Source organism: Torulaspora delbrueckii, chromosome 8 (assembly GCF_000243375.1).
Source record: "Torulaspora delbrueckii CBS 1146 chromosome 8, complete genome".
NCBI classification, from domain to species: Eukaryota; Fungi; Ascomycota; class Saccharomycetes; order Saccharomycetales; family Saccharomycetaceae; genus Torulaspora; species Torulaspora delbrueckii.
Genome location: NC_016508.1, coordinates 253,251 through 280,515, shown reverse-complemented (window position 1 = coordinate 280,515; position 27,265 = coordinate 253,251). Strand labels below are relative to the sequence as shown.

Here is a 27,265-nt window from a genome sequence, read left to right as displayed (position 1 = left end):
GAATAGTTTCTGGTAAACCATCCACATACTCACCTTCCATCAAAGAAAGTCACAGTCCATCAAGAGGATCAAGATGTGTTGTTGTACTGTGTCAGATATCATTCTCTATGTCATAGCCTTTTTCATTCCTCCTGTAGCGGTTCTGTTAAGAGCTGGCTTTTGCTCGTCGGACTTCCTATTGAATGTGTTACTAACGCTACTGGGGGTCGTACCAGGAATGTTACATGCCTTTTACTTTATTGCAGTTACCAGCCCACTCAGAAGAGATGCCGAATACGCCTATTTTTACCAACAAGGTTGGGTAGACCATGAGAGACAGGCCCCCAGAAGGGCTGAAAATCAGCAACCTAGCGTGCAGAATGTGCCAGACACTCAAACACCACTACTACAAGGTCAGCCTGTGTCCCATGTGCCGCATACTGGAGGCAAGATGGAACCATCAGCCCCACCACCATATGCTGAACTGCCTTAAGGCTGATATGATAATAAGTTTGATCCGATTTTTGCAATATTTACCCTAGAAATTTGACTTTTTAATTCCTGTTCCACATCTTATTCTCTATTCCCATCGACTCCTTTTCGTAATTATTGGGTAATCTACTTCTCCAGAGATTCGCTTCCTTTCAGCACCTTGCGATTCGTAGTTTATTAGACAGATTTGATCAACGAACCTGTCCTTTCTCTTGAGTCTCAAGGAATCACTACAAACTAGCTTCCCAATGTTTGAATTATGCGAGAAAGTCCCTTCAAGTGCCAGTATCTGACCCGGAATGCATGTAATGATCAATTGATATACTACTTCAGCGTCACAAGGCGATATATCCAATCGCGTAACAACCAGTATGGCGTCACTTATTAGACCAATGTCAAATGGTGCTACTTTAATAGCATGGGTAGGAACCTCCGTGTTCTTTGTATCAGCAAAGGCTAGACGGTCTATCAGCAGAACTCCATGGGTGTCCAAAACCATACAGTGGGCATCTGTGAGCATGAATAGCTTCTTGAATGACGAGAAATTACTTAGAACGCTTCGCAGCGCCATCGTTTCATTTGTAAATGGAAGCTTATGAGGAAGATCACCCTGAAAAGTGTCTATCTTGATCAAGGCAACATCATCGTACCTTGGTCGGAATACGCTCAGCGATAGGTATCTATCGATGCACACTATATCCATGTGTCTGTAGCTGTCCGTTAAAAACGAAGTTCGAGTACGTTCATCTCCAACGGCCTCAAGTTGAACATCATCCTGAGCTAGGTAGGAGAAAGACTGTACAACTTTGAAATCCACTGTAAAGGTATTCTTTCTGATGCCTCGTACAAACGAGTCCAATCTCCAATTACCTGAGCAAGGGAGATCAACAGGTTCTCTCAAATCATATCTTCTAAACACCATATCTGCTCTAAGCCTACGGGGTAGACTTGATTCTGAAGTACTGCTTGGACCACCTTCGCGACCATTCGGTACATCGTCTCGACGGAAAAGCTTGGATATATCGTCCTTATCATGTCCCTGCCTTTGAATCCATACAATAATTGTGCGTAAAGTCGATATGCCAGCGTACCTAGCCAATTCTTCCCATGCAAATGATCCCGTATTTTCAAGCTCATGCAAAGGATCTTGCTGTATCCAAGTGGTAAGACATTCATACCCCATCGATTGAGCAACTTTATCCCACGAAACAATTTCTTCAGGCTTCATCTCTTGATATATCTTCTTCTTACTGACAAATGAAACAAAAAAATCGACGTACACCATTGGCAGCATTATCTTTCTGATCATTAGTGCAGAGCGAGGTGATACCGTAAAAAAGCTAAGCCGGTCTAGAGGATTAAGTCGAAACACTGTTAAACCTTGATCCAGTTCGACATATATTGAAGGCTTGTAGATGAAACTGTCCTTATAAGATTGGCCAAATACAAACACTGAAGGGGAAGTGCTTACATGGTCCGGTTCCATCGGGAGAAGATAATAGCAAATATGTTTTAGCCTTGATCTTCCAGTAAATCTCATGTTTAAATAGAATGTGGCTTCTTCCAGAGAGCGAGAATCTCGACCAAGAGAAGAATCTGGATTTCGATTGCGATAGAATAACTCTGGATGCTGTCCTGTAACAATTGAACTCTCAGCTTGGACATAATCATGAGGTAAATTCAGCACATATACGTAAATCTTTCCGGAACACATACAGCAGTATAGCAAACCTTCCAAATATTGGAGACCTGCAACCATAGAGTCACAGCGTAATTCGGGAAAACCTTCAGGAGTACATTTAAGGACATAATCAGGGCTCAATGTTAAACCATTTTGTGACTTATAATTGAAATCCTGAATTATCTCGACAAATCCACTTGATTTGGCCACAACCATGTAATCGGACGAGTCCATTAAACTTTCATTCACATAAGAAGGTACAATAGTTCTATCTCTTGGTTTCAAATAGCAGAAAGCTTGTACATTAATATCGATGTCAGAGCGTAAATCATCTTTCTCATGAGGGAGTATAGAAAGTCCCTTATCGCTATACTCCACTAATCGGTAGCCTGATGGTTTCCCCTTCGCATTACAAGGAGTGGAGACAGCAAAACTGATCTTTTTGACATAGATGCCTCTCGATTTCCTCAGTATCATCACGGATAAGAAGTTGATCGTTAATACTAACACTCAGATCCAATAATCAGCCTCGCGTAAGAGAGTAACGTGACAGAACACAACGTTGATCATTTTTCTGATCATTGAGGTCGTCCTCCAAGTTTGCGAACACTAGCATCAGTTTGATTGTAAACTCACGCCTGTCTTGCAGGCGTATTTGTGTGCATCAGAGCTATGAATTTGGTGCAGTGATACTGAAGCTATTACATATGAAAGGGCCTTGCAATTCTTTGAGTTAATTTCACTATTAGGTAGTGGACGAGTGGTTCTGTATGGGCCAGAGATGTTTCAATGGCTTTTAGGTGAATTTGTATATGCAACAACAATCAATGACGCATCGCTCTAATTACACTGTTAGCGAGCTAATCACTTTGCAAGAATAAATGCTTTGGAACCTCGGGCGGTTCTTTCATCCAGGGATCTGAGAGTGGCTTTGTCGTAATTCATTTACTAATTATGAAGACCGACTGATCAAGACTATTATTAGGATTTCATAGCGCAACTAGGTAGACTTAGAGTGCGAAGGATCCGGGACGATTATAGCGAATCAACCATTTAGCCCCATTGAAGTGGAAGAAGTGGACGACTCAAGTATAGAATGCATCTAATGAGTTGACCGAGAAAGGTTCTATATTATACCTTTCGAGATGTCCAGTTTAACCACAACAGCTATCAGCTTTGGAATACATTCATTAGCGGACGTTGAGTATGGAATTGAAACAACCACCATATGAAGTTCAAAGTAGCGCGTACTATAAATCATTACGAGTCAATGTCCATTCGTATCCCGACATCCTTTACATCAACATCCTGCCATCAGCATCCTGGAGCCCTTCATCCAGCGGCGCATGCAAACGAGATAAATTCAGTACATGGGTTTCCTTGGAACAGACCTAAAAGTGAGCGCTTTACCACATTTAGACCTAGTACAAATTAGAAATAGGAGAGAGGTCATGGAATGGGACCTGCGCAATTGAAGTGACTGCGGTAGCCTAAGACAGTGAGAGATATTAAGGCCTTCCGGTTTAGAGATATCTTCCAGCAATTTCTGGAGCTCCGCTATCAACGGACGCGATTCCATCATGCACCGTTGTGGCTGACTCAATACGCAGAAACCGGCCTATTCTACCCATCCTTACTTGAAAGAAGCTACTTTTACGCTCAGAAGTGCCAAAAACATTCCACCTTCGACCACTAAGCCAGTTTTCTCCTCAAGTGGAGGCCTCGCGCTATCAAATGTGATGTATTTGGAAGATGAAGTTCCTGAACAACGATGATCGGTCTAGTCAGGATTAGGTTTCGAACGAAAATGCTCTCGTTGACAAATAGAGCATTCTTTGAAAGTAAAAGAGGAACAAACCATAGGCTAAGCAAGAAAGTATTTGGAGGAAGCAAGGCCCTAAAATGAATTCGCGGTAAAGTAGGGCCGCATGCTACGTACTGATGCAAGGTCGACTCGTAGTTTCAGAAACTGCATTACCACCTGCTGCGAAAAGCACACACAATCCAAGTTCTTTTGGTGAACATAGAGCCACTCAGATATTAATTAAAGGATGAAATTTATGACTGATGAGTTATTGATTGATCTATGATGTTTTCACCCGAAGCGATTTTCATGGAAAACGATCACAACAAGACACCAACCGATCACCTTGCCGTCCTGACAAATACAAAGATTTTGCCAGGATGTTATTCGAACACGTATCGAGTGCGACCTGCTGCGCACTCCGACAATTCCTATACTCCAAGATAAATCCGTGTGCTTGTGTTCTTTATCATTTAATTGCCAATGATAAATTACAGCCTGTCGTATACTCTCTCATTTTCCTGACATCCTCCTGCAGTCACTGGCTAGTCGTTCAATGTTGAAGATGGCAGATGCAATGCAAACAACTTTCCAAACACACAGTGCCTGATCTTCCATGGCTTCAAATTAAGCTCAGTATCACATCTGATGGAAAAAAATCGACCATGAAGCCAACAGTTCACAACTCCAAGCAGTTTCCAGGTGTGTGTGACTCAGAGCGCGTTCATATATTTGCGAATAAACTGGCCATTTGCTATTTTCATGTTGAGCCTGCCTAGTTCATCTAATTCTACCGGATTTTAAACCTCGAAGAAGCAATTGTACGAATCAATGCTACGACGTCTTTTTCCAGAGTTCCGATTCGAGCAAATGGTTCACCGTTGCCAAGCGATCGAACGATCCGACACGGTAATGCAAGGGCCCCGACTGCACCCTGGAAAACTTTCTTGGCCAAAAATTGGTGCGACCTGTTAATTCCTAGCATATTTAAAAGGGCTCAAAGCCACCAGAAGTAGCACGCGTTGCAATGGATGCGCTACAGAAGCAGAGAATATGATAGATCCAGAGCTCTTGAAGAAAGATCACGTGGAAGAGGACGATGACAAGAGCAGTAGTCTCAGCCAAACCAACGAACCACCATTGAGCAATGGTGTGCGTCGGATGGACGCTGTAAATGCTACACTATCACGGGCCGGCTCATTCACGGCGTTCGGTGTGCGTTTTCAGACGTTGAAGATCGCGCTGCTCATCGCGCTATTCTTGCAGGGTTACTGCACGGGACTGGGCGGTCAGATCTCGCAGTCGATCCAGACTTATGCGGCCAATGCCTTTAAGAAGCAGCCGCAGATTGGGTCAATCAACACGGTCAAGTCGGTTGTCGCAGCTGCGGTCGCTGTGCCCTACGCACGTTTGTCCGATCGATTCGGGCGTATTGAGTGCTGGATCTTCGCTCTTGTGCTTTACACTGTGGGGGACATCATAAGCGCAGCAACTCCAACGTTTGGTGGATTGTTTGCTGGTGTAGTGATACAGCAGTTTGGGTATTCTGGGTTCAGGCTTTTGGCAACGGCGCTGACAGCAGATATCTCTGGGCTCAGAGACCGTACTTTCGCAATGAACATCTTCTTGATCCCGGTGATCATCAACACATGGGTCAGTGGGAACATTGTCGATTCGCTGGCTGGAGTCAAAGTGCCCTACGAATGGCGGTGGGGGTATGGTATCTTTTGTATCATCGTGCCCTTCTCCACCCTTTTGTTAATCTTGCCCTATGCGTATGCACAGTATCTTGCGTGGCGTGAGGGCAGGCTACCGCAGTTTGAGTTCAGGAAACAGGGCCAGAGCTGGAAACAGGCGTTGTGGAAGCTTACAGAAGATGTCAACCTGATCGGTATTGTGCTGTTCACTGCTTTTCTGGTGCTCGTGTTGCTGCCGCTCACACTGGCTGGCGGTGCATCCACAAAGTGGAAAGAAGGCCATATTATCGCGATGATTGTTGTCGGAGGCTGTTGTGGAATTTTGTTCTTCGTGTGGGAATTGTGGTTGGCTAAAAAACCGTTTATTCCTAGGGTTTATCTAGGAGATGCGACGATTTACGTGGCATTATTGATGGAATTTGCCTGGCGGTTGGCGCTGCAGATTGAACTGGAGTATTTGATCACGGTTCTAATGGTCGCTTTCGGAGAGTCCAAGTTGAGCGCACAACGGATCGGGCAATTGTACAACTTCTTGCAATCGTGCACAAACGTAGTTGTCGGTATCATGCTACATTTTTACCCACATCCTAAACCATTTATTGTTGCAGGATCTCTTCTTGGTGTTCTTGGAATGGGCCTTCTGTACAAGTACAGAGTAGCTTATGATGGTATTTCTGGACTTATTGGTGCCGAAGTCGTAGTCGGCATAGCCGGCAGTATGGTCCGTTTTCCCATGTGGACTTTGGTGCATGCCTCGACAAGCCACGAAGAGATGGCTGTTGCCACTGGACTGCTCATGTCTGTATATCAGATCGGTAATGCAGTGGGGGCTTCGATCGCTGGCGCGATCTGGACACAACGTCTGGCGAAGGAGTTGATCAAACGGTTAGGCTCCAAAGTAGGGTTGGCTGTCTACAATTCGCCGCTCAGCTACTTGACAAAGTATCCTCTGGGTTCAGAGGTTCGTAATGAAATCTTAGAATCATACTCAGAGATCCAGCGGTTGCTCATTATCGTGTCTATTTCGTTTGCAGCTCTTAACGCTGTACTCTGTTTTTTCCTACCTGGTTACACGGTGAGCGAGAAACAGAGCTTCACTCAAGAAGAAAGAGAGAAGAAGAAGCTAGAGATGAAACAACAGTGGCCATTGCGTCGTTTAATCGGGTATTGATCTAGATGTATAGTCTTATCTTTAACAAATGAATGAATCTGAGCTGCTTGTAGACCGCAAATCCAAATTTCAAGGTCGTTGTTGTACTTTAACAAACAGAACAAAGATAGATGAGATATTACAGAACCTTTTAGAAAACGACAAACGAGTTCGTAAGGCCAGTCATCCGCATATGTATGCCTGGAGGATAGGTGCCACTGAGCAAGGTTCTTCAGACAATGGCGAGAATGGTGCGGGACAGCGGTTGCTCACGTTGTTGCATCAGGCCAATGTTGTAAACGTACTTGTGATAGTGACAAGATGGTATGGGGGAATCCCACTGGGTTCTTCACGGTTTCGACACATTTCAAGCACTGCGGTTGCAAGTCTCAAGAAAGGTGGGTTCTTACCTTGAATTATGTAATTCGAATATTTAAACGTATTTGTAAGGATTGAGGATGGCATTTGGATCGTAATGTGTTCTCAGATCCTTGATCAATTTAACTTCCTCCGCATTTTTAGAGTACCCAATGTAGTTCTTCTTTTGGAAGCCAAGACCATGTTCCGCACTAATAGAGCCGTGCTTGGAAGACACAAATTCGTAAACAAATGGTTCCAAAGCCTTTTCAACATCTTTACTGTATTCTCTGACCGCGACGTTGAGATGCAAGTTACCATCACCAACGTGACCGTAGCCAATGGCCTGAATAACAGGCTTTGGAGCTTCACCGACAAGTCCAGCTTCCGCAAGCTTGGTATTGGCAGCTTCAACCAAGGAGTACAAATCTTTCAAAGGCAAGGACACATCGTATTTGTAGACACCACCGCCGGCTTGAGAAGATTCAGGAATCATCTCTCTCCACTGCCACAAGTTCTTTAATTCAGTTTCATCTTGTGCGACCACACCATCGACAACCAATTCCTCCTCCATAGCGCTCTCCAAGAAAGCTTCCAATTTGGCATCATCATGTTCCTTGTTGGCACCAGAAGTCTCAATCAAGACGTAGAAAGGATACTTATCTTCAAACGGATGTGGTGAATCTGGCAAATGTTGCTTGGTCAACTCCTGAGAGTTTGAGTCCATAAACTCAAAGGCAGATAGAATTTCTGACAAGTCCTTCTTTGCCTTGACAAAAACTTGTTGAACAGCTTCGTAGCTCTCAACTGCCAAGAAACTTACATTGAAAGCCTTTGGTCTAGTAGGAGTCATGATGGACACACCGGTGATGATACCAATGGTACCTTCAGAACCGATAAACAATTGCTTCAGGTCGTAACCAGTGTTATCCTTTCTCAAGGCGTCCATGCTGTTAACGATATCACCGTTGGGCATAACAACTTCCAGGCCCAAAACACTACCGTGAAGGGATCCGTAACGCAATAGTCTTAGGCCGCCTGCGTTAGTAGCCACCACACCACCGACATGACAAGAACCCTTGGCACCTAGATCTAGTGGGAAGATGTAACCATGTTCTGCCAAAAAGTTATCAGCGTTCTCTAAAATCACACCGGCGTCACATTTCAAGATACCACTAACTGGATCAAAGTGTCTGATTTGATTCAAGTTTGCAACAGAGAGTATAATTTCGTCAAAAACTGGAACAGAACCACCAACGAGACCGGTATTACCACCCTGTGGAACAACTGCTAATTTTTGTTCATTGCAATATTTCACAATCTTGGCAATTTTCTCAACCGATTTAGGTTTCAAAACGATCTTGGATTGACCCTTGTACTTTCTCATCCAATCCTCATTGTAAAATGCCAGATCTTCAGACTCGGAAGCCTGTAAAATTTCATTCTCAGTCAAAATAGACTTGAAAAAGTTCAAGTCTTCACTAGAAAGCTGCTTATAGTTTGGATTACGTTTCACAGATGGGTAGTTCTCACTAGTTAACTTTGGTTGAATCTTTGTAGCGTAGAAACGGTGATTGTGTACATTTGGAGAAACACAAGCAGTTCTTAGGACCACTGGAGCATAACGGCACTGTCTTAGAGCGACAGTTCTAACCAATTGCCTTGTGACAGTTGATCTGATCATCTTTGGAGATATGAGGGGCGTATCAGCCTGAGATGGAAAGCGATCTTTTAAAATGAGTCTTTCGAGCTCATCGAGTCATTTTTTCATTAAATTAGAATACTGAAAACTAAAAAAATTGACAATAAAACAAGAAGACAATGAGAAGGCTTAAAGATCTCGCTAAGGCTTTCAGTTGTAGGTTTTAAATACGCTAAAGGAGTGCAAATTTGTCTCCACCGTGCCAGTAGCTTTCAATACTTGGAAGTGAGCTAAAAAGAGAGGAACCTTTGGCACAAAAATCTTGAGTGGATCTGCAGATCCCACAATGACCTTAGGCAATTTCCAACATCAACAGAGGCTTCTTCTGGCTCACATGGATAACTGTAAAGCTCTCTTGAAGCTCGTCGAGAATGACGCTCGCTCATAGTTATAATAAAGGCTCACCGGGCATCGATCTTGGCCGCTCCTTGTCTCTTACGGAGACAACCAGCCTAAGCATAATGTCAATTAAGCAGGACGCCGCCTGTATCTTCTGTAAGATCATCAAGGGAGAAATTCCCTCCTTCAAGTTGATCGAAACCGCACACGCCTTTTCGTTCCTAGACATTCAACCCACTTCTGAAGGCCATGCATTGATCATCCCAAAGTACCACGGTGGTAAACTGCACTCCGTTCCCGATGAATTCCTCGCTGACGTGCTCCCAATCGCCAAGAAACTAGCCAAAGCACTCGAATTGGACACTGATGGGATCGACAGCCCAGTGGGTTACAACCTATTGCAAAACAACGGCAAGATCGCACACCAAGTGGTGGACCATGTTCATTTCCATTTGATCCCCAAGAGAGACGAAAAGACAGGCTTGATTGTTGGTTGGCCAGCTCAAGAGACCGATTTTGAGAAACTTGGTCAATTGCACAAGAAATTGCTCGCCAAACTCGAAAACTAGCTCATCAAACCAAAAACAACCTCACTGGAAACCGTGGAGACTATTACAAGCTCGCCTAGAGACTTCTAATGGTTCAAAGTCATCGATTATAGTTCTTTATAGCTTCTTTATGAATAAAATCAACATTACCCAGCCACAGCTCCTAGGATTTCCTTAATTACAGGGTGGCGAATGAATATAAAGTTAGGAGGATCAAGAGAGTCGACCACTCTAGACTATTTAATTCGGTCGTAAATCGTTTTACTGGAGCTCTTATTTCTGGTGAGAAGGAACTGATTAGAATAAGAGTATGAAAGAGGAACATAAGCCACTTTTGGACGCTTCTGGGGCGGATCAGGCTAAGGAAGATGCAACCGCCACCGCTATCTTGAGAAGGAAGAAGAAGGATAACATGTTGTTGGTTGATGATGCGATCAATGATGATAATTCTGTGATCGCTATCAATTCGAATACTATGGATAAGTTGGAATTGTTCCGTGGTGATACCGTTTTAGTTAAGGGGAAGAAGAGAAGAGATACTGCTTTAATTGTTTTGATTGATGATGAATTGGATGATGGAGCCTGTAGAGTGAACCGTGTGGTTAGAAACAACTTGCGGATCCGTTTGGGTGACTTGGTTACTATCCACCCTTGTCCTGACATCAAGTATGCTTCGAGGATCTCCGTTCTACCGATCGCAGACACGATCGAGGGTCTTACAGGTAACCTGTTTGACGTTTTCTTGAAGCCTTACTTTGTGGAGGCTTATAGACCAGTGAGAAAGGGTGACCACTTTGTTGTAAGAGGTGGTATGAGACAAGTGGAGTTTAAAGTGGTCGACGTGGAACCGGATGAGTATGCAGTGGTGGCTCAGGATACAATCATTCACTGGGAAGGTGAGCCAATTAACAGAGAGGATGAGGAGAACAATATGAACGATGTTGGTTATGACGATATCGGTGGTTGTCGTAAGCAAATGGCGCAAATTAGAGAATTGGTTGAGTTGCCTTTGAGACATCCACAACTTTTCAAAGCTATTGGTATCAAACCACCAAAGGGTGTTTTGATGTACGGTCCACCTGGTACTGGTAAGACTTTGATGGCCAGAGCTGTGGCCAATGAAACAGGTGCTTTCTTCTTCTTGATCAATGGTCCTGAAGTTATGTCTAAGATGGCTGGTGAATCCGAGTCTAATTTGAGAAAGGCTTTCGAGGAAGCTGAGAAGAACGCTCCTGCTATCATCTTCATCGATGAAATCGACTCTATTGCTCCAAAGAGAGATAAGACTAACGGTGAAGTCGAAAGAAGAGTGGTATCTCAATTGCTAACGTTGATGGATGGTATGAAGGCAAGATCCAATGTGGTCGTCATCGCTGCTACCAACAGGCCAAATTCTATCGACCCAGCTTTGAGAAGATTTGGTAGATTCGACCGTGAAGTTGATATCGGTATTCCAGATGCTACTGGTAGACTGGAAGTTTTGCGTATCCACACAAAGAATATGAAACTGGCCGAAGATGTTGACTTGGAATCTCTTGCATCTGAGACCCACGGTTACGTTGGTGCCGATATCGCATCTCTATGTTCTGAGGCAGCCATGCAGCAGATTCGTGAAAAGATGGATCTAATCGACTTGGACGAAGACGAAATCGATGCCGAAATCTTGGATTCTTTGGGAGTTACAATGGACAATTTCAGATTTGCTCTTGGTAACTCTAACCCATCTGCTCTACGTGAAACCGTTGTGGAGAGCGTCAACGTTACTTGGGATGACATTGGTGGTTTGGATGAGATTAAGGAAGAATTGAAAGAAACTGTTGAATACCCAGTCCTACATCCAGATCAATACACAAAGTTTGGTTTGGCTCCATCAAAGGGTGTCCTCTTCTATGGTCCTCCAGGTACCGGTAAGACATTATTGGCCAAGGCTGTGGCCACTGAAGTTTCCGCCAACTTTATTTCAGTTAAGGGTCCTGAATTACTGAGTATGTGGTACGGTGAATCAGAGTCTAACATTCGTGATATCTTTGACAAGGCCAGAGCAGCTGCTCCAACCGTTGTGTTCTTGGATGAATTGGATTCTATTGCTAAGGCTAGAGGTGGTTCTGTTGGTGATGCAGGTGGTGCTTCTGACAGAGTTGTTAACCAGTTGTTGACAGAGATGGATGGTATGAATGCGAAGAAGAACGTTTTTGTCATTGGTGCTACCAACAGACCAGATCAAATTGACCCAGCTATTTTAAGACCAGGTAGATTGGATCAATTGATCTACGTCCCACTACCTGACGAAATGGCAAGATTATCCATCATGAAGGCCCAACTAAGGAAAGCTCCATTAGAGCCAGGTCTAGATCTAAATGCAATCTCTAAGGCTACCCAAGGCTTTTCTGGTGCCGATTTGTCTTACATCGTCCAAAGAGCTGCCAAGTTTGCCATCAAGGATTCTATTGAAGCTCAAAGACAGCTAGAGGCAAAGAAGGCTGTCAAGAATGAGGAGGATGTCGAAATGGATGGAGAAACCAAGCAAGACTCTAAAGAGGAAGAACAAGAAGAAGACCTTGTTCCATACATAACTAAGGAACACTTCGCTGAAGCTATGAAGACCGCTAAGCGTTCTGTATCTGATGCCGAACTACGTCGTTACGAAGCTTACTCACAACAGATGAAGGCTTCGAGAGGTCAATTCTCGAACTTTAGTTTCAACGACGCCGCATTAGGTGTTAATGGCGCTGCTAATGGCCCAGGTGCTGGTAACAGTGGAGCTCCTAGCGGAGCCGGCGCTGCTTTCGGTGGTGACGCTGAAGAAGATGATGATTTGTACAGTTAGATGACGTAGGATTTATAAATCACTTTGAAGGATGATATCGTTCATTAGTCGTAAGGATTATAGAGTTGTATGCGTACCATTTTCGAAATATAATGTTTCGACGCTTAGCAATCTTGCTAATTTAATTGCCTTATGGTTCATGAGATCTGTATCTAATTTCACACTTTCTTCCTCATGCTGCTCGAGAAAGTAGATCAAGTCGCTGATGTTTGCTTTTACAACTAGATCTGGGTCGTCACGACCATTTCGTAGATGACGTGGAGTTCCTACTGCCAACATCCCACCGCCATGATGGCCGACTGAGGCATTGGATCTAAGAGCATTCACAGATGCAAGAACAACTGCCACTGAACTTAACAACGAGACCAAGTACCAAATCACAAGCATTGGACTGGGTATTACGTCTGCCTTTTGTACTGGTTGAGAATAAAAAAGTAGCACTTTTCGCCAATCCCAAAAACTCCATTCATTAAAAACAAACTATGTACCATATCGTATATTCAAGTGAAAATTGAATGCCATCTGGATCTCTTTGTCGTGAAATTTTGTGGTGATGGTTTCATACTTTTATCTAGGATTACTGGACGGGTCCCGCCGGATGCGTGTGTGCCCTTCTTTATTACTGGAGAAACGTAAGTGACATTTTCCACATCACTCAATGGTGATCTATAAGGACTATATCTCCTGGTAGCCTGTGGTGACCTTTCATCCATCTCGTCAATGGAACCAATTCTGTTGTATGCCAAGCGAGATCTTCTTGAACCCAACGTTGATAACGTCGCAGTGGAAGCCAACGAAGGAATTGACAAATTAGATGATGAACGGGCGTGTGAGTCTGTTCCACTGGTGGATGTAGATGTAATGTACTCTCTCAAATTTCCTTGCATAGGAGCATTGAATAACAGGTAATTCTGCTGCTTTTGCCTAATGAACTGTTCTTTGATCGGTTGCAAAAAGGGTGCTAGACATGTTATCAGATCTTTTGTGGTCACGGTGACATTCCAGTCGAAGTATTCGAGCAATTCGCGTTCTATAGTGTTGACTTCATGGATATGAAGTAGGCCATCGGTATACAATGCCCAATGCTTATTAAGAGGAGAAGAATCGTTCAAAGTCTTGGCCGCGAGTATCAGACACCCAAGGAAAATTCTATGCCTGGTAGTCTCTATTCCGTAGACATTCCCCGGTATTATCGATCTCAACTTTGCCAGGTAAACGGCTGTAGCCATCAGAGTAGGTGTTTGCACGTTTGAATGCAACACCAGTCCTTTGATAAAATTTGTCAATGAAGGTGCCGGCAGTCCAACATCTACTAAATTATTGGAGTTTTTGACCTGTATAATACAAGCTGTACTTGATGCCAGGTACTGTATCATTTCTGCTGACACGGCCCTCTTATTAAATTGTAACAATGCTTCATAGTCAGACATTATCGATGGAGCAATAGAGATTTGGAGAATTTGTTTAAATTTCCAATCCACTGGCAGATGTATATATACTAGTCCTTGGCGAATTGTGGTCCTGCAAGCTCAGGACAACCTCAATTATATATCTATTTTAAAAAAGTGCCTTCACTACAGATCGATGAGACATTATGGATCATTGGAACTGCCAGTTTTGCAATGCCATCCTACTACGGTCGACAGATCGGGCGACCTCATTACAAGTCCACGGCCATTCTCTTTGATCTGCTGGTTCAATTCTTTAAAGTCCAGCGAAATCGCGAATCTTGAGGAGCGAAAAGACACGGAAATTTCGCGTTGCTGGTCAAGAATTTAAAGAATTTCAGGTGGTACATGAAAGAATTCGCAGCGAACAGGCTAGCCAGCTATTATAGATGATCAGCCGTTTTCCTCAGACGTAAAATGCTTGTTGGAATATGTAATTTATATAGTCCTTGCCTTCTACACCAGAGCTTGTTCGTCGGGGTAGTAGTAGAAAGCGATAGCGATCAATAGGTACATGGCTATTGACATGCAGCCTTCTAGCCAATTGGATTCCCCGTCTAGGATCAAGTAGTTGGATAGGAAGATGGAGATGAATAAGGTAGCGGTTTCGAAAGTAGAAAAGTTCAAAGACATTGGAACCCCGATAGCCCAACCAACTAGGACCATGAAAGGTGTAACAAATAGGGCAATTTGTAGAGACGAGCCAATAGCCACACCTAATGCTAGATCCATCTTGTTCTTCATGGCGACCATGACAGAGGTAACATGTTCTGCAGCGTTTCCAACGATTGGAATAATGATTAGACCAATAAAAGTCTTAGACAACCCTGTAGATTCGACAATATTATCGATGGTTCCGACTAGGAAGTCTGCACAGATGGAAACAATAACTGTGGAGATGAGTAGGAAAGTTAGGGCAGATTTGATACTTAGAGAGTGCTTCGGCTTTTGCGATATCTGGCTGATTACTTCGTCAGTTTCTTGCTCCTGTTGTTCAAACAAAGAATGGTGACTACCCAACTGAAAAATCAGAAATAAAACGTAGACAATCAATAAGATGATAGCAGTACCTCTGGAGAGTGCCAGAATCTTATCATCAACGATAATATCTTTCTTGCTGTGGGGGATTGTGGCTCTGAAAGCAGCTGGGATTAATAGAGAAGCACATGAAATGGCCAACAACGAAGACATAGTCTGAGCAGCAGTTTGGTTGAACGTTTGTTGCACTCTGTTGTAACCGCCAAAGACGAAACAGAAACCGAGTACCAATAGTAAGTTGGATAACAAACTACCAAGCATAGAAGCCTGAACAATCCTAACCTGACCTTCTCTTAGGGCAATCACAGAGACGATAAGTTCAACTGCATTACCAAAAGTAGCATTTAGTAACCCACCTATAGTGCTACCTGCCTTGTCTGCCAATTCTTCCGTAGCATTGGCTAAGATAGCAGCCAAAGGAACGATAGCGAGGAAATTAAAGGTAAAAACCCAGGTGTGGGACCAGCCTGCATAACCCCAGATTAACCCCAATGGAACAAAGACAAGCAAAACGTTCACCGGTGAGGAGAGCAACATACTCTCACAGTCCAGCTTAACGGACTCATAAACTGATAGTTTTTGTAAACGACTGTGGCGACTAACATTAGTTGACAATAAAGGTTGGGAAGCGTCCATTCTTAACAAGTATAGAGTTCCTGTTTGGCAGTTCTAAGTGCTTGAGTTGTTTAAACTTTTAAGCTTTAATCAAACTGCGCGCGACTTAAGGTGCCAAGAAATTATTGGCATTCTAAAACCAAGAAAATACTGTATGAAATAAGACAAAATAAAAGGCTCGAAATTTATCCTAGTACTGTGCTGATTAAACCTGTTAAAAACACTGTAACCCCCCAGATAAACATTATGGATAGCACAAAGGAGTCTTTTCTTGCGGCAGATCGCCAAGCGTTGATAACATCCTTGGCGATGACCAGTATTTTCAAGGAATCTGTATCGTAATTCTCAGAACCGGTGTTATTATTGTAGTAGTGTAATTCTGATGGTGAAGACATCAACATGAGCGTTGGTTGGTTTTCTTCCGCGAAGGAGTTTGCTGATCTTTGTAATGAAAGGTCCGACTCGTAGAAATTGGTATAGTCGTCGGCTACTGGGTTGGGAGAAGTCTCCGGCGAATGGTTAAACCATTCGTCTATGTCATTCCACAGGTAAATCATGGTGTTTACAAGTAGGTTCGCGGTTGTGAATGGTATAAGTACTGTGAATAAGAAGAACCTGAGACTCTTGTTGCCGAAATAATTGACCACTTTAGTGAACAACTCCTCATGGTGGGGCATATAGATGAAGAAGATGCAGAAAATGAGGGATTCACCAATGGTTAGGAGTATATTGCTTGTGAGAACTAGAAAGAGTAATGATACTTCAATGAATAACTCCTTTTTCGTCTTGATTGGGGCGAAAGTTCTCGAAATCAATTGAGCATCCGTAGCTCTCCAATCGTTCGCATCTTTTAGTTGTTCCTCATCGTCATCTGCAGAGGTCATCCTCATAGAGTTGTCTGTTGGATCTATCACGACAGTATCATCAACAGGCTTTCTTATAGACCCATAATCTGCACAGTAAACATTCTGAGAAATAGTGGAGGAAATACTTCTCAACCCAACGCATTTCGCCAATGTGATGTTATCCCTTACATCAGAATCCGGCTGTAGAGGTTCTCCGGGATTGGTATCTAATTCCTGGTAATTGAAGAGGTTACCAGTAACGCAAATGATAAACTCTCCAAGGGCCCATGCAAGCCCAAAAATATAGGACTGTCTCGGTATAATATGCCACAAATTATATGATTCTCCAGGGCTAGTTTGCTCTTGCTGTGGGTACGCCAAACATACAATAATAAACAAAATGAACCAGTCATTTAATGGGAAATCTATCAGTAAATTCAGAATCAAATAACGTCTATTGACATTGAACAGAAAAGTCTTGACAAAATAATAAAGGATCGGAGAGAATACACCTAACAACGAAGTTCGAAAGTAGTCCTGGGCCACCGGTTTAAACAATCCCGGATCATCATACTGTTTCGCCAACAGATAAGAACTCATATAAAAAGCCACAAAGATTCCTGTCGTCGTTATACAAGCCACCAATACCACATATGGCTGCGATGAGCAGAACAATGGCATGAAATACGATGCAGCATGACTTATTCGGACCATCTGTGATCCACTTATCCTGTTGTTTAAAGTAAACTAAATTTTCAATTACAAAATTATTACATATATAATAGTACAATGTCTTTAACAAATATTACAAATTTCAATCTTGTTGAAGATGAAAAACTCGAACGTAACTGTTCTTTGAAGGATTATCACCGGTTCTACGCATCCTAGGGTGTGGTTTCTTATTCTCCACAAGTCGCTTTTTCACTCTAGGTGAAGGAGGTGTTCGCAGAGGAGTATCTCTTTTCCTAAGTAACTCATTCTCCTTACGCAGTAATTTAGTCTCAACCACTTCCCTATCTGTGGTCTGCGATAACTGTGATAACTGGGCCTGTAACGACCAATGAGCCATAGCTGTCAACGACCTATTGAGCAATGAAACGATACATTCAGACTCTACATGTTCCCGTCGTTGCAAAGCTTTTACACACTCTAAAATCTCTTCTTCCAATTCCCTAGTGTCCCTGACCGAGGGGAGTAGCTCCCGAGGCTCTTCCGGAGTTACAAGAAGCCTCTTGCGATCCATCTTTGACTCGATGAGCTGATTAACTATTGTGTAAAATTCGTCATTCTTGAATTTCAACTGTTATCTCAAAAGTTCACGTGCACATACTTCTATACAAGTTTATACAGTTTTAAAAGCTTAGTCGAATAGACCGAAACCCATGTCATCATCGGACTCTTCCTTCTCTTCTTCAGCTGGTTCTTCAGCGGCAGCGGCTTCAGCACCTGCACCGGAACCAGAAGCTGCAGCAGCAGAACCAGTAGCTGGACCAGCGTTGTGGAATCCAGATAGGATCTGTTTTAGATCCTTACCTTCTAGAGCTTGAGCAAAGACTTCAGCCCACACGGAGTCAATCTTGGCACCGGCGGCCTTGGTGATGTTTTGCAAGTTTTCAGCAGAAACTTCTAGACCGGCATCGGCTAGGATGAAAGCGGCATATGAGATGATAGCGTCGGACATTATAACAGGGCTGGTAGTCGGCAATCTAGCGCTAAAATAGTATCAAGTCTTGTAATAGTAGTTGAAATATCACTTGATAGACTGCCAAAAAGTTGCGTCCCTTCGAAATGAAATATTATTTTTCAACTTTGTGAAATTCTTGAAATCATTTTATTTTAAAATAAATTTGAAATTGATATTTTTTTAAAGAATGTTTGGATTCAAAGACAGTCCCAGGAAGTTTGGGTGCTGATTTTGTGTGACTGTTTGGAATATTTCATATACTATATAGAACATTAACTACCTATACTCGAAGAAATGGTATTAACTATTTCTTTGACAAGGACTCAATCTTGTTTTTAATGGTATCGACTTTGTCTTGATGTTCCTTTAGTTGCTGGCGTAAACGTTGTAGCTGTTCCTTCTCGTGTTGGCGCACAAAGTAGTCCTCATTGGCCTTTTCACGTTTGGTAAAGCTGTTATCGGTACCTCCGCTACCGATTGGGCCGTTACTGTCTGTATAACAACGGATAGCTTTTTGCAATCTGAGGGAACGTACAACTGATGGGCGGGCTACAAACATTGTTGATTAATTGATAATTGACTTGGGTTTGGTTGGAGTAGTAGTGATTATTATATGGATACCCCGGTTGTTATAGAGGCTCCCTTTATAAGAGGGCGAGGCCGGGTGACGGGGTTTAAATAAGCGGTCTTGATTGGTTTATACAAGTATATAGAGGAGAAGGGCTAGTTCTTGGGCTTCTTGAGCTGGCTGTCTTCCAGTTCCAAGTCTTGTGGGTCTCTTTTCATAGCGGCAATCTTTGGGGTTGCAATTTCTGCGTGGAAATCTTTGATGATAGAGTCGACATCATCGATGTTGAGCGGACGAACATCACCTAGTTTCTTGATCTTGGTAGTGACTTCCTTACATTGGTCGTCTGTCAGGTTCAAATTCAATTGGTCCACACGCGATTTGATGGCATTCCAACCCGTTAGACGGTTGGCGAAATGGATATAACGCTTCATACCGAAATCGTGTGGGTCCAGGATCTCGTAAGTGGATGGATTTGCCAGGATAGCTTTGGCATGGATACCGGCTTTGTGAGTGAATGCACAGAAACCGGTGATTGGGTTGTTGAATGGGATGTTCACTTCTACACTTTCAGCGACCAAGTTTTCTAGATCTCTTAGCTTGTGCAATTTGTATTTAGATTTGACGTAATCGGGCGATGCAACAATCATACGGGCCATTAGACCTCCCAGTGGTACGATACCGTTACGTTCACCAATTCCAAGCACACAGGTGTCGATTAAACGAGCACCACCTTCCAAGGCGGTGTAAGCGTTTGCAATGGCACAACCGGTATCGTTGTGGAAATGACACTCGATGTCACAGGAAACAACACTTCTCAAGGTACGTACCAGTTCGTACACCTGTCTTGGGTTGGCACAACCGACTGTGTCGGCGATACCGACACGATTCACACCGATCTTATCGACAGTCTTGTAGATATTCAGTAAATCGACCAAGTCACTTCTGAAGGAGTCCTCTGAAGAGAAACGGATTTCAATACCTTTGGATTTGACAAACTCAATCACTTCCACAGCACTCTTGGCGATATAGTTCATATCCTTACCATGAGAGTATTGTCTTAAGAATTTGGACGTACCGATGACAACGTCGACACCATCGACCCCGGTTTCGACAGCTACACGGGCATCATCCATGTGACAACGAATATGTGTTAGAATCTTAGCTTTCAATCCTAATTTGCAAATGGCTTCACAGTCCTGACGACTTTGTTCAGAGGCCACAGGAGAGGTCAACTCGATGTAGTCAACACCGAAAGCATCCAAAGCCTTTGCAATTTCGATCTTCTTTTCAGTGGTGAAGAAAGCGTTGGCGAATTGTTCACCTTCACGCAAAGTCGAATCAATTAGTTGGAAATTGTTGACATTAGACAAATAATCTGCCGGGTTTGGTCCATATGGATTGGCCTGTTGTGGCTCGGCTGCTGATTCAGTAACTTTCTGAAAGTTCTCACTCATTGTTGAACGTTTTCAATTTTATTTATTTAAAATATTTCAGTCCGAATCTTTGCAATCTTTTCTTATCTATATACATGCTTTTGCAATTGATATACCAGCGATGGAAGAGGTGAGTCAGAAAAGAAAAAGTGAAAATTTCATAGTAGTTTGCAATGCAATTTACTAAGGGCCACTTCTGGAATTAATCATGACGATGACTGATCATTCCTCGGTGGTTTCCTTTGTGAGTGAGCTAATGCAAGAAGCTCAGCAACTCTGCTCGAAGCAAATCCCGAGGGAATCCGCGAAATTACGGTCAGGTGCTGGGAAGAACAGCACACCCTATGCTAGATATTTATATGATTCACCATCATCGCACCTCTGCAAGTATTCCTTCTGGATTAATGAGTCTATGGCTTTCTTGATCAGTGAAACTTTTGCGTTAAACCACTGGTGCGATTGTGCAATGCACTCGTTGACCAGTGTAGTATGAGGTAGTTTCCTGTTGGCTTTCATGATCCGCACAATACAGGCTTCTAAAAAGATCTGTCTCTCTGCACTTAACTCCTTTTCGATCTTTTCGGTCTCTGTGAGTTCTTGGCCGGTTCTTTGGGAGTCGGATGAAGAGTTTAAAGCGTTCAATACATCGTTTTTGACACCACCTGCGAAATTGATCTTGCTCTTTAGTGCCTTGTAGGGGCGAGAGATCTTGAACTGAGTTTCGGCTTTTACAAGGTTTTCTAGACCTGGCGGGACCTGTTGCATTAGCTTAAACTTTAAGAATGGAACCATCGCAGCAGCGATATTCTGAATCGACAGGTTGGTTCCTTCTTGGATCTTCTCTAAAGTGAGCACATCGGCATCGTTGTAGAGCAATAGAATAGAGATCTGGAATAATGTTACGGTGAATAGGAATGGTGGTCTACCTGGTTTTCCAATATCGGCTCTTATTTCACCACGACATAGTGGCCATAGCCACTTTAGTACTCTACCGTTGTGTTTCGAAGAATACAATCCTTCTAATTTGGTATGAGAAGGTTCTAATTCCTTGGGTAATTTGAAATCTACTTCTTGATACGAAAAAGGCCACATTGTTTCGGCTAGGATGAAAGGTTGGGAATCTGGATACTTTTCCTTGGTGTAATTTGGTAAGCCTTTTATCATTTGATCAAAATCTTCTTCAAGAACTTTCGATAGTCTAACGTCCTGAAACATCTTTGTAATCTTGCCGGTGTATTCCATACTGTTTTCACTTTGCAACCTTTGGATCACTGATTCTTCATCACTATCGCTGATCGACGTACCGTGAATCAATCTCTTGGCAAACAGCCTTCTATAGTATGATTCAAATGCGTCTTTATCCGTCAAAAATTTGAAGAGCATCATAATATCATCAACACTCATGTCATGCGCCACTTCTGGTTTTGTAGATTTCTTCAATAGTTGATCACTATACTTGGCCAACATTTCAGGGGTCTTTGACGTGGCAGATCTCGGTGCTCCAGCTGGTAATGCGAACGCATTGTTGTTTACATAAGCCCGACATGCATTGTCTAGCGCTTTGGTGAATAAAGGATCGCTCAAAAAGCAATCGTTAGTCATTGACCTGAATGTACGATAAACTTCAAGAAGTTTCTTGACGTAGTCCTTAGGGGATAGTGAATGCAATGCCATCAAATTGGCCTTCTTGTTGTGTTGTAAACCCTCCTCAGAGCCATTGGTAATTGCAGCTTTTTGTAGTGAGATTAACTGAGATACTTCATTTTCACCACTTTTCCTGATATATTCTTCATATGCATTTGCTAGCTCCGGTAAGAGCGTAATGTCTCTTTGCATTAGATTGTAAACTGCAGATATCTTGGCATTTTCCCGTGAGTCAAGTAAAGTGACAAATTCTGCTTTGAGCTCCTCTGCGTGTTGTGTTATGAGCACTGCATTCAAAGTCTCGGAGAGTGGTTTTTTAGTATGCTCGTCCCAATAAATGACCATGCCCTTTTCCTCAGCAGAGATAACTTCACGCGCTTTGAAGATATACTCAGTAACGGAATGGGTAGTCAAGTAATCCGCAGAGTATTGCTTGTAGTACTCTTCTGTCCTTTTCAAGAACGGTTTTTCAAATACTGGAATGTAAACGTTTAAGTTTAATTTCTTCAAATCCTGTGGGTCAATTCCCAAGGCAACAAACGATTTGATTGCAGCTGTCACATTGCTTCTCTGAATAATATTACCGCCTCTCTCCAATGTAATTTGATCTAAAATCTCGTTAACCAAAGTGTCGCTATTTGGGTCAAACATCACATTTTTCCACGTCATCAAACACAGCGTATTAACATCGAAAATATGTCTCTTTCCATCACTCCTTTCCTTCTGCACCCAATATCTATTCATATAATCAAAGGCATGATTCAAGAAAATGGTCCCCACTGTAAACCGTTTCCAGCGTCTCACGTAAAACTGTAGAAAACTCTCATTTGAATTTCTCTCAAACCCCGAAATGTGATCCTTTAAGTATTTCTTCAACTTTTCATAAATCTCACTACCCACAAGGATCGAAGATTGGTTCTCTTGCTTATCGGCATTAAATTGGCCCGAAGACTTCGATTTGTTCACACAGTAATTGTAAATAGCAGTGTACACTTCCATATACATGGTAGGGGATAAAACTTTGTTAACTCGCTTATTGGTAGTAGTTGTAAGCCCATCCCGACCTAAGATCTGTGCGATCCCTGGTTCGATAAAGCTCCAAGTGGCTTCCAAATCGTCTGATCTGGGCAATATATCTGTCATTCTAATAGCCTTAATTCCAGAAAATCTCTAAAGGGGGATCAAATGCAAACTACTTTAGTAGGATGATGTTTATGGATATAATGGCGCCAATGTCTTTCAACCGATTCCTAGAGTAAATACACAAAGGAAACTGCAACTATGAAACTTGAACAGTATCCAATTCTCCAAAACAACTTTCACAACCCTTAGAACCCCTCGATGAGCTGATTCTGTGTGTTTCTTGGGGTCAAGTATACTTGTATGTACTCTATTTTGCAACGGCTAATAGCTTAAAGAAGGCTTACGGCCGGGTAAAGAACACTATGAATAATAAACCTGATAAATTTCAATAGTACAGATCTTCCAAATGCTAAATAGTCTATGAGAGTTGAGATTTCAATGTCTGTAATGAATTAGTCTTGTTAGTTTTTAGTCTCTTGGTGAAGAACTTACCTTCTCAACTACTCGCACTATGCTAACGGTGAAGGTTAGTATCCACATGAAAAGCATGACGAAGAGGAATGACGAAAGTGCTCTTTGTTTCTCGCAGATGTAGGGAATCTTAGGGTACTGACGGGTGTGACCGGTGGACCCACCTTCGTTCGTGCATACCCATTGGGGATCGAAAAGTGTGTTGAACGCTAGTGCTAGATTGGCACTGCAAAAAATGATGAATAGGAGATCAAGCAGGATAAGTCGTAACTTGCCAAAAGGGTTTCTGAGCCCAAGCGGTTTCCCAGAAAACTCATCGTGCGCTATGCACACAATATATACCACGGCGATTGCATTAACACAAATTGCCATGATTGTGCTTGGTTGCTGATCCACTGAGCTCTGGATTGCTGCGACTCTTGAAGACGAATTTTGAAAGATTCGAACAGCTAAACCTAGAGAGACTACGCTTAGGACTCCCACAACAATACGTAGACCTAGAGGTAAATATTGATTATCCAGCAATAGTCTTTTTAGCGCGGGCATCCATTGTTGTAGCTTTTGTTGTTTCACTTGCTTGAATTTTAATCTGTCTCTATTCAACTCTTCGACCCAGTCGGGGTTCCGCCTGCCTGCAGTGCCTCTCTCCATCTGTTCCAGTCTACTCTTGTTATCCGTTGGATTCCAATTGGAGCCTTCGCCGTAGTAAAATTGTTTGATCTTGGTCACATAGTCATACCAAGCCTTTCGATCCTCATTATTCTTAAACTCGTAATTCCCCGCTATCGGAGTATTGAATAACTTTTCAAGTCTCTTTCCACCTCCCCATTCTCCATTCAAGTCCTTCAAAACCTGCTTTCCTGCTTTCTCTCGTTCGATCAAAGAACTCCCATCAGTATTGCTTTGCTTCTCTATATCAGAATTGTTCGAACTGGTGGAATTTTGGTCTAATGAAAGCCTGGCATGCGCCTGCTTCGGATAGGCAACGTTTGAACCTATATTTTGGGCAAAATCCCCCCATTTACCATCATAAGTGACCAAAAATGGATCTTTTAAATTAAACTGACTGCAATCATTGATCTCCGCCTTTGAAGGAGTGTGTGTAACGCGAGTATTGACCTTCTCAATCTGTGAATCCAGCACAAATGGCGGTACAGTCGTAGGGTAGAATCCATATGTGTTTAAAGGGTCATGATCATTAGTGCCACCTCTTGCGACATGACTTTCACTACTATTGGAGCTACTACCATCCGCTTTGGTCCTAGTGTCTCCAGTACTACTAGTAGGTGAAGAACTATCAGTTACCATGAGCTATTGGGTCCCGCAAAGTCTTGTTATCAGTAACAGTGTCCTTTAGAGTGAAAGTATCTTTCAAGTCTCGGTTTCGGACACAAAAGATGAGTTGGTATAATAAACCAATACCATCCAGCTGACTCTAAAGTTGCGAGAAGAGGCTGTTAAGAGTCGAGTTGAATCGTATTGTGGGTCAATGGTTGACTATATAAGAGTGTTGCTCGCGTAAGTGAAGAGAGAGCAAGAAAACGGGATCAACTTACACACAGACTCATTGAGATCTAAGAAGCGATGAAAGTACTGGGACCTGGTTGTATTCGGTGCTATGCTACCAAGATACCGAGTGTTACTGTGCAACAGTTTCTGAGAGATCCTGTGAAGATAATCGTTATACCAGTGACGAACAAGAAAGTATTCATCTACCATAAGCATACCGCAGATCTGTTGAATGAAGATTCTAGTGTGATAAGACTCGAACGGTGGGTTACAAAGAAAGCTGCAGATATTTGGGGGAAATTGAACTCCTCGCCAAAGAGCTATAACAAAAAGATTGTGTTATGGGTGAATAAGCTACTGATGAATACTCCATGGACCGAGAATAGTTTGAAAACGATACCTGGTGAAAACTACCTGCTCAAGAGAGTGAGTAAGAAAGATGAACCCAATGATGAGACAAAGCTTTCGTTGACAGAGTATTTAAGTTCGAACATTCCATTAGAACCCAAACCTCTAAATGTTTACTTGCCGGGGTCGATCCTCAGTGAAGAGGAAGTCAAGTTGCAATTCGAAAAAGAATACCGCACTGGAATGCAGTATCATAAAAAGCAGATGCTTCTTTGTTTGTTAGGACTCCCACTAACGCTGCCCGTAATCCTCGTCCCAATTATACCGAACGTACCGGGGTTTTACCTCACATATAGAGCATATTGCAATTACAAAGCATATGCCGGTGCCCAACATTTGAAGACTATAATGGAGAAGCAGTCTCCGAAATTAGAGTTTAGAGACATCGAGGAATATGACAAAATCTTTAACACGCAAGAGACCTTGCTATTGAATGATAAGACCTTACCAAAGATAATCGAACTTTTAGAGATACCAGAGATGAAAATTGATCTAGAGAAAGTGGTTATACAAGAGAAAGCACGAATCGAAGAGATTCAAAGAGACTAGCAACACGTACTGATACTAGTAAGTATACTAGTAGACACTAATGCAGTATATATGTGAATAACGAAAGAGTTCTAAATTTGAGTGACTGCTACCCATACATCCACAAATTTCATTCCGTACACCTTTTTTATTGTAAATCTCTTTTGACAAATAATTTCAAAAATTTAATTTTTTTTTTGAAATTGCGACAGACGCAACTTTTAGGAATTTTTCAAATATGGGGTCACCCTGCCCTTAGAGCTTCAGGCAATAGAACCACATAGTTCCAGTATAGGGATATGGTTGAAAAGCTCACCGACAAGGTTTATAAATCAACTACTTATTCTTATTCTCTATACTCTTATTTTACACTTCCTTTCTTATATCTCTTTTATTTCTTATACCCCCAGACCACATAATTAGTTCGAAATGCGTGCTAAGTGGAGAAAGAAGAGAGTGAGAAGACTTAAGAGAAAGAGACGGAAGGTGAGAGCTAGATCCAAATAAGCGAACCAATGACGATTGATTGCTAGCTATCGGACGTCCTTTTTTCAATCGATTTGAACTGTTATGCATTTGTTAGGTTATCTTTTTATAGTTGATTTTTAACAATTGTTGTATAGTTTGAATTATGATAATGTTCGCTTTATTTTATTTTATTTTATTTCAGAGAGTGGTGTATATGTGCTTGCGAATTCAGAATTGAGTGGACTTTGAAGGCGACAGGATTTACTAGTGAATAGTTTGATGTTGAAGAATTTCCATTTAGGGATCAAGTGATCCTTAGCAATTTATGACTTCATGATCAGAGGATGAATTGATGGCTCAGTACAGTAGAGTGACTCAATTAAGCATGAATAATGGCTTACAAAGTTCATGGGCCGCAGTTTGGATTCGAAACCAAAAAAAGGGTAATATCGAGAAAGGCTGAACAATATGGCAAGTATCCCATCTCATAGCTCCAACAGAACCCCTATCTTGTCACCCCATAGTCTCTCTCCTCCAAGTGAAATCCTGTAGCTGGACAGCTGACATCAACCATCTCATAGGCCTTTATATAGACAGAACCATCGGGTCTCTCATCCTTTCACTGGTCATTTATGCGTGACTTCAGTCTCACGTCTTCTTGACTATCTTGATACCCTTTAACATCCAGATAAGCAAGCTCCATCATGATCTTCCTGTATTGGATGTGTTCGCCTGATATAAGTCAGTTGTCGAATGGTATATCATATTCATACCTCTTAACGTCTACCTCTTACTCAATGGAGGGTTGGCCGAGTGGTCTAAGGCGGCAGACTTAAGATCTGTTGGACGGTTGTCCGCGCGAGTTCGAACCTCGCATCCTTCATTAACTTTTTCCCAAATTCAAAACTCATCCATCTATCGTAATTACAATTAGTTTGACCTAT

The 27,265-nt window shown here is 42.4% G+C and overlaps 17 protein-coding genes and 1 non-coding gene across 18 annotated transcripts, besides 1 other annotated feature; 7 read left to right on the top strand and 11 right to left on the bottom strand.

The window, feature by feature from the left end:
* Window positions 1–73: 73 nt before the first annotated feature.
* Window positions 74–472, top strand: SNA4 (Sna4p; the record flags this gene model as incomplete). Its single annotated transcript, XM_003683184.1, has 1 exon — window positions 74–472. The coding sequence occupies one exon, from the start codon at window positions 74–76 to the stop codon at window positions 470–472; it is 399 nt and encodes a 132-aa protein (XP_003683232.1).
* Window positions 473–559: 87 nt separating this feature from the next.
* GID12 (Gid12p) lies at window positions 560–2,629 on the bottom strand (the record flags this gene model as incomplete). Its single annotated transcript, XM_003683183.1, has 1 exon — window positions 560–2,629. One exon carries the CDS (start codon window positions 2,627–2,629, stop codon window positions 560–562), a length of 2,070 nt encoding a protein of 689 aa, XP_003683231.1.
* A 2,380-nt stretch (window positions 2,630–5,009) lies between these two features.
* On the top strand, window positions 5,010–6,824 carry ENB1 (Enb1p; the record flags this gene model as incomplete). The annotated part of the gene is made up of 1 exon (XM_003683182.1): window positions 5,010–6,824. The coding sequence occupies one exon, from the start codon at window positions 5,010–5,012 to the stop codon at window positions 6,822–6,824; it is 1,815 nt and encodes a 604-aa protein (XP_003683230.1).
* A 28-nt stretch (window positions 6,825–6,852) lies between these two features.
* TDEL0H01590 (uncharacterized protein) lies at window positions 6,853–7,218 on the top strand (the record flags this gene model as incomplete). The annotated part of the gene is made up of 1 exon (XM_003683181.1): window positions 6,853–7,218. One exon carries the CDS (start codon window positions 6,853–6,855, stop codon window positions 7,216–7,218), a length of 366 nt encoding a protein of 121 aa, XP_003683229.1.
* Window positions 7,219–7,236: 18 nt separating this feature from the next.
* DLD2 (D-lactate dehydrogenase) lies at window positions 7,237–8,844 on the bottom strand (the record flags this gene model as incomplete). Its single annotated transcript, XM_003683180.1, has 1 exon — window positions 7,237–8,844. One exon carries the CDS (start codon window positions 8,842–8,844, stop codon window positions 7,237–7,239), a length of 1,608 nt encoding a protein of 535 aa, XP_003683228.1.
* A 479-nt stretch (window positions 8,845–9,323) lies between these two features.
* On the top strand, window positions 9,324–9,770 carry HNT1 (adenosine 5'-monophosphoramidase; the record flags this gene model as incomplete). The annotated part of the gene is made up of 1 exon (XM_003683179.1): window positions 9,324–9,770. The coding sequence occupies one exon, from the start codon at window positions 9,324–9,326 to the stop codon at window positions 9,768–9,770; it is 447 nt and encodes a 148-aa protein (XP_003683227.1).
* Window positions 9,771–10,059: 289 nt separating this feature from the next.
* On the top strand, window positions 10,060–12,576 carry CDC48 (AAA family ATPase CDC48; the record flags this gene model as incomplete). Its single annotated transcript, XM_003683178.1, has 1 exon — window positions 10,060–12,576. The coding sequence occupies one exon, from the start codon at window positions 10,060–10,062 to the stop codon at window positions 12,574–12,576; it is 2,517 nt and encodes an 838-aa protein (XP_003683226.1).
* A 500-nt stretch (window positions 12,577–13,076) lies between these two features.
* PCL2 (cyclin PCL2) lies at window positions 13,077–14,006 on the bottom strand (the record flags this gene model as incomplete). The annotated part of the gene is made up of 1 exon (XM_003683177.1): window positions 13,077–14,006. The coding sequence occupies one exon, from the start codon at window positions 14,004–14,006 to the stop codon at window positions 13,077–13,079; it is 930 nt and encodes a 309-aa protein (XP_003683225.1).
* Window positions 14,007–14,480: 474 nt separating this feature from the next.
* Window positions 14,481–15,698, bottom strand: VCX1 (Vcx1p; the record flags this gene model as incomplete). The annotated part of the gene is made up of 1 exon (XM_003683176.1): window positions 14,481–15,698. One exon carries the CDS (start codon window positions 15,696–15,698, stop codon window positions 14,481–14,483), a length of 1,218 nt encoding a protein of 405 aa, XP_003683224.1.
* Window positions 15,699–15,862: 164 nt separating this feature from the next.
* On the bottom strand, window positions 15,863–17,236 carry AIT1 (Ait1p; the record flags this gene model as incomplete). The annotated part of the gene is made up of 1 exon (XM_003683175.1): window positions 15,863–17,236. The coding sequence occupies one exon, from the start codon at window positions 17,234–17,236 to the stop codon at window positions 15,863–15,865; it is 1,374 nt and encodes a 457-aa protein (XP_003683223.1).
* Window positions 17,237–17,336: 100 nt separating this feature from the next.
* Window positions 17,337–17,765, bottom strand: TDEL0H01520 (uncharacterized protein; the record flags this gene model as incomplete). The annotated part of the gene is made up of 1 exon (XM_003683174.1): window positions 17,337–17,765. The coding sequence occupies one exon, from the start codon at window positions 17,763–17,765 to the stop codon at window positions 17,337–17,339; it is 429 nt and encodes a 142-aa protein (XP_003683222.1).
* Window positions 17,766–17,882: 117 nt separating this feature from the next.
* On the bottom strand, window positions 17,883–18,203 carry RPP1B (ribosomal protein P1 beta; the record flags this gene model as incomplete). The annotated part of the gene is made up of 1 exon (XM_003683173.1): window positions 17,883–18,203. The coding sequence occupies one exon, from the start codon at window positions 18,201–18,203 to the stop codon at window positions 17,883–17,885; it is 321 nt and encodes a 106-aa protein (XP_003683221.1).
* A 307-nt stretch (window positions 18,204–18,510) lies between these two features.
* Window positions 18,511–18,765, bottom strand: TDEL0H01500 (uncharacterized protein; the record flags this gene model as incomplete). Its single annotated transcript, XM_003683172.1, has 1 exon — window positions 18,511–18,765. The coding sequence occupies one exon, from the start codon at window positions 18,763–18,765 to the stop codon at window positions 18,511–18,513; it is 255 nt and encodes an 84-aa protein (XP_003683220.1).
* A 164-nt stretch (window positions 18,766–18,929) lies between these two features.
* LYS21 (homocitrate synthase LYS21) lies at window positions 18,930–20,231 on the bottom strand (the record flags this gene model as incomplete). The annotated part of the gene is made up of 1 exon (XM_003683171.1): window positions 18,930–20,231. The coding sequence occupies one exon, from the start codon at window positions 20,229–20,231 to the stop codon at window positions 18,930–18,932; it is 1,302 nt and encodes a 433-aa protein (XP_003683219.1).
* A 321-nt stretch (window positions 20,232–20,552) lies between these two features.
* Window positions 20,553–22,997, bottom strand: CDC53 (cullin CDC53; the record flags this gene model as incomplete). The annotated part of the gene is made up of 1 exon (XM_003683170.1): window positions 20,553–22,997. One exon carries the CDS (start codon window positions 22,995–22,997, stop codon window positions 20,553–20,555), a length of 2,445 nt encoding a protein of 814 aa, XP_003683218.1.
* Window positions 22,998–23,405: 408 nt separating this feature from the next.
* SRF1 (phospholipase D regulator) lies at window positions 23,406–24,716 on the bottom strand (the record flags this gene model as incomplete). Its single annotated transcript, XM_003683169.1, has 1 exon — window positions 23,406–24,716. The coding sequence occupies one exon, from the start codon at window positions 24,714–24,716 to the stop codon at window positions 23,406–23,408; it is 1,311 nt and encodes a 436-aa protein (XP_003683217.1).
* A 276-nt stretch (window positions 24,717–24,992) lies between these two features.
* On the top strand, window positions 24,993–25,874 carry MRX19 (Mrx19p; the record flags this gene model as incomplete). The annotated part of the gene is made up of 1 exon (XM_003683168.1): window positions 24,993–25,874. One exon carries the CDS (start codon window positions 24,993–24,995, stop codon window positions 25,872–25,874), a length of 882 nt encoding a protein of 293 aa, XP_003683216.1.
* Window positions 25,875–26,282: 408 nt separating this feature from the next.
* Window positions 26,283–26,360: a sequence feature (Short protein (TDEL_0H01450, CCE94004.1) was converted to a misc_feature.).
* A 760-nt stretch (window positions 26,361–27,120) lies between these two features.
* Window positions 27,121–27,204, top strand: TDEL0Htrna7L. Its single transcript has one exon. It is a non-coding gene; the product is annotated as a tRNA-Leu (tRNA).
* The last annotated feature ends 61 nt before the right edge of the window (window positions 27,205–27,265 follow it).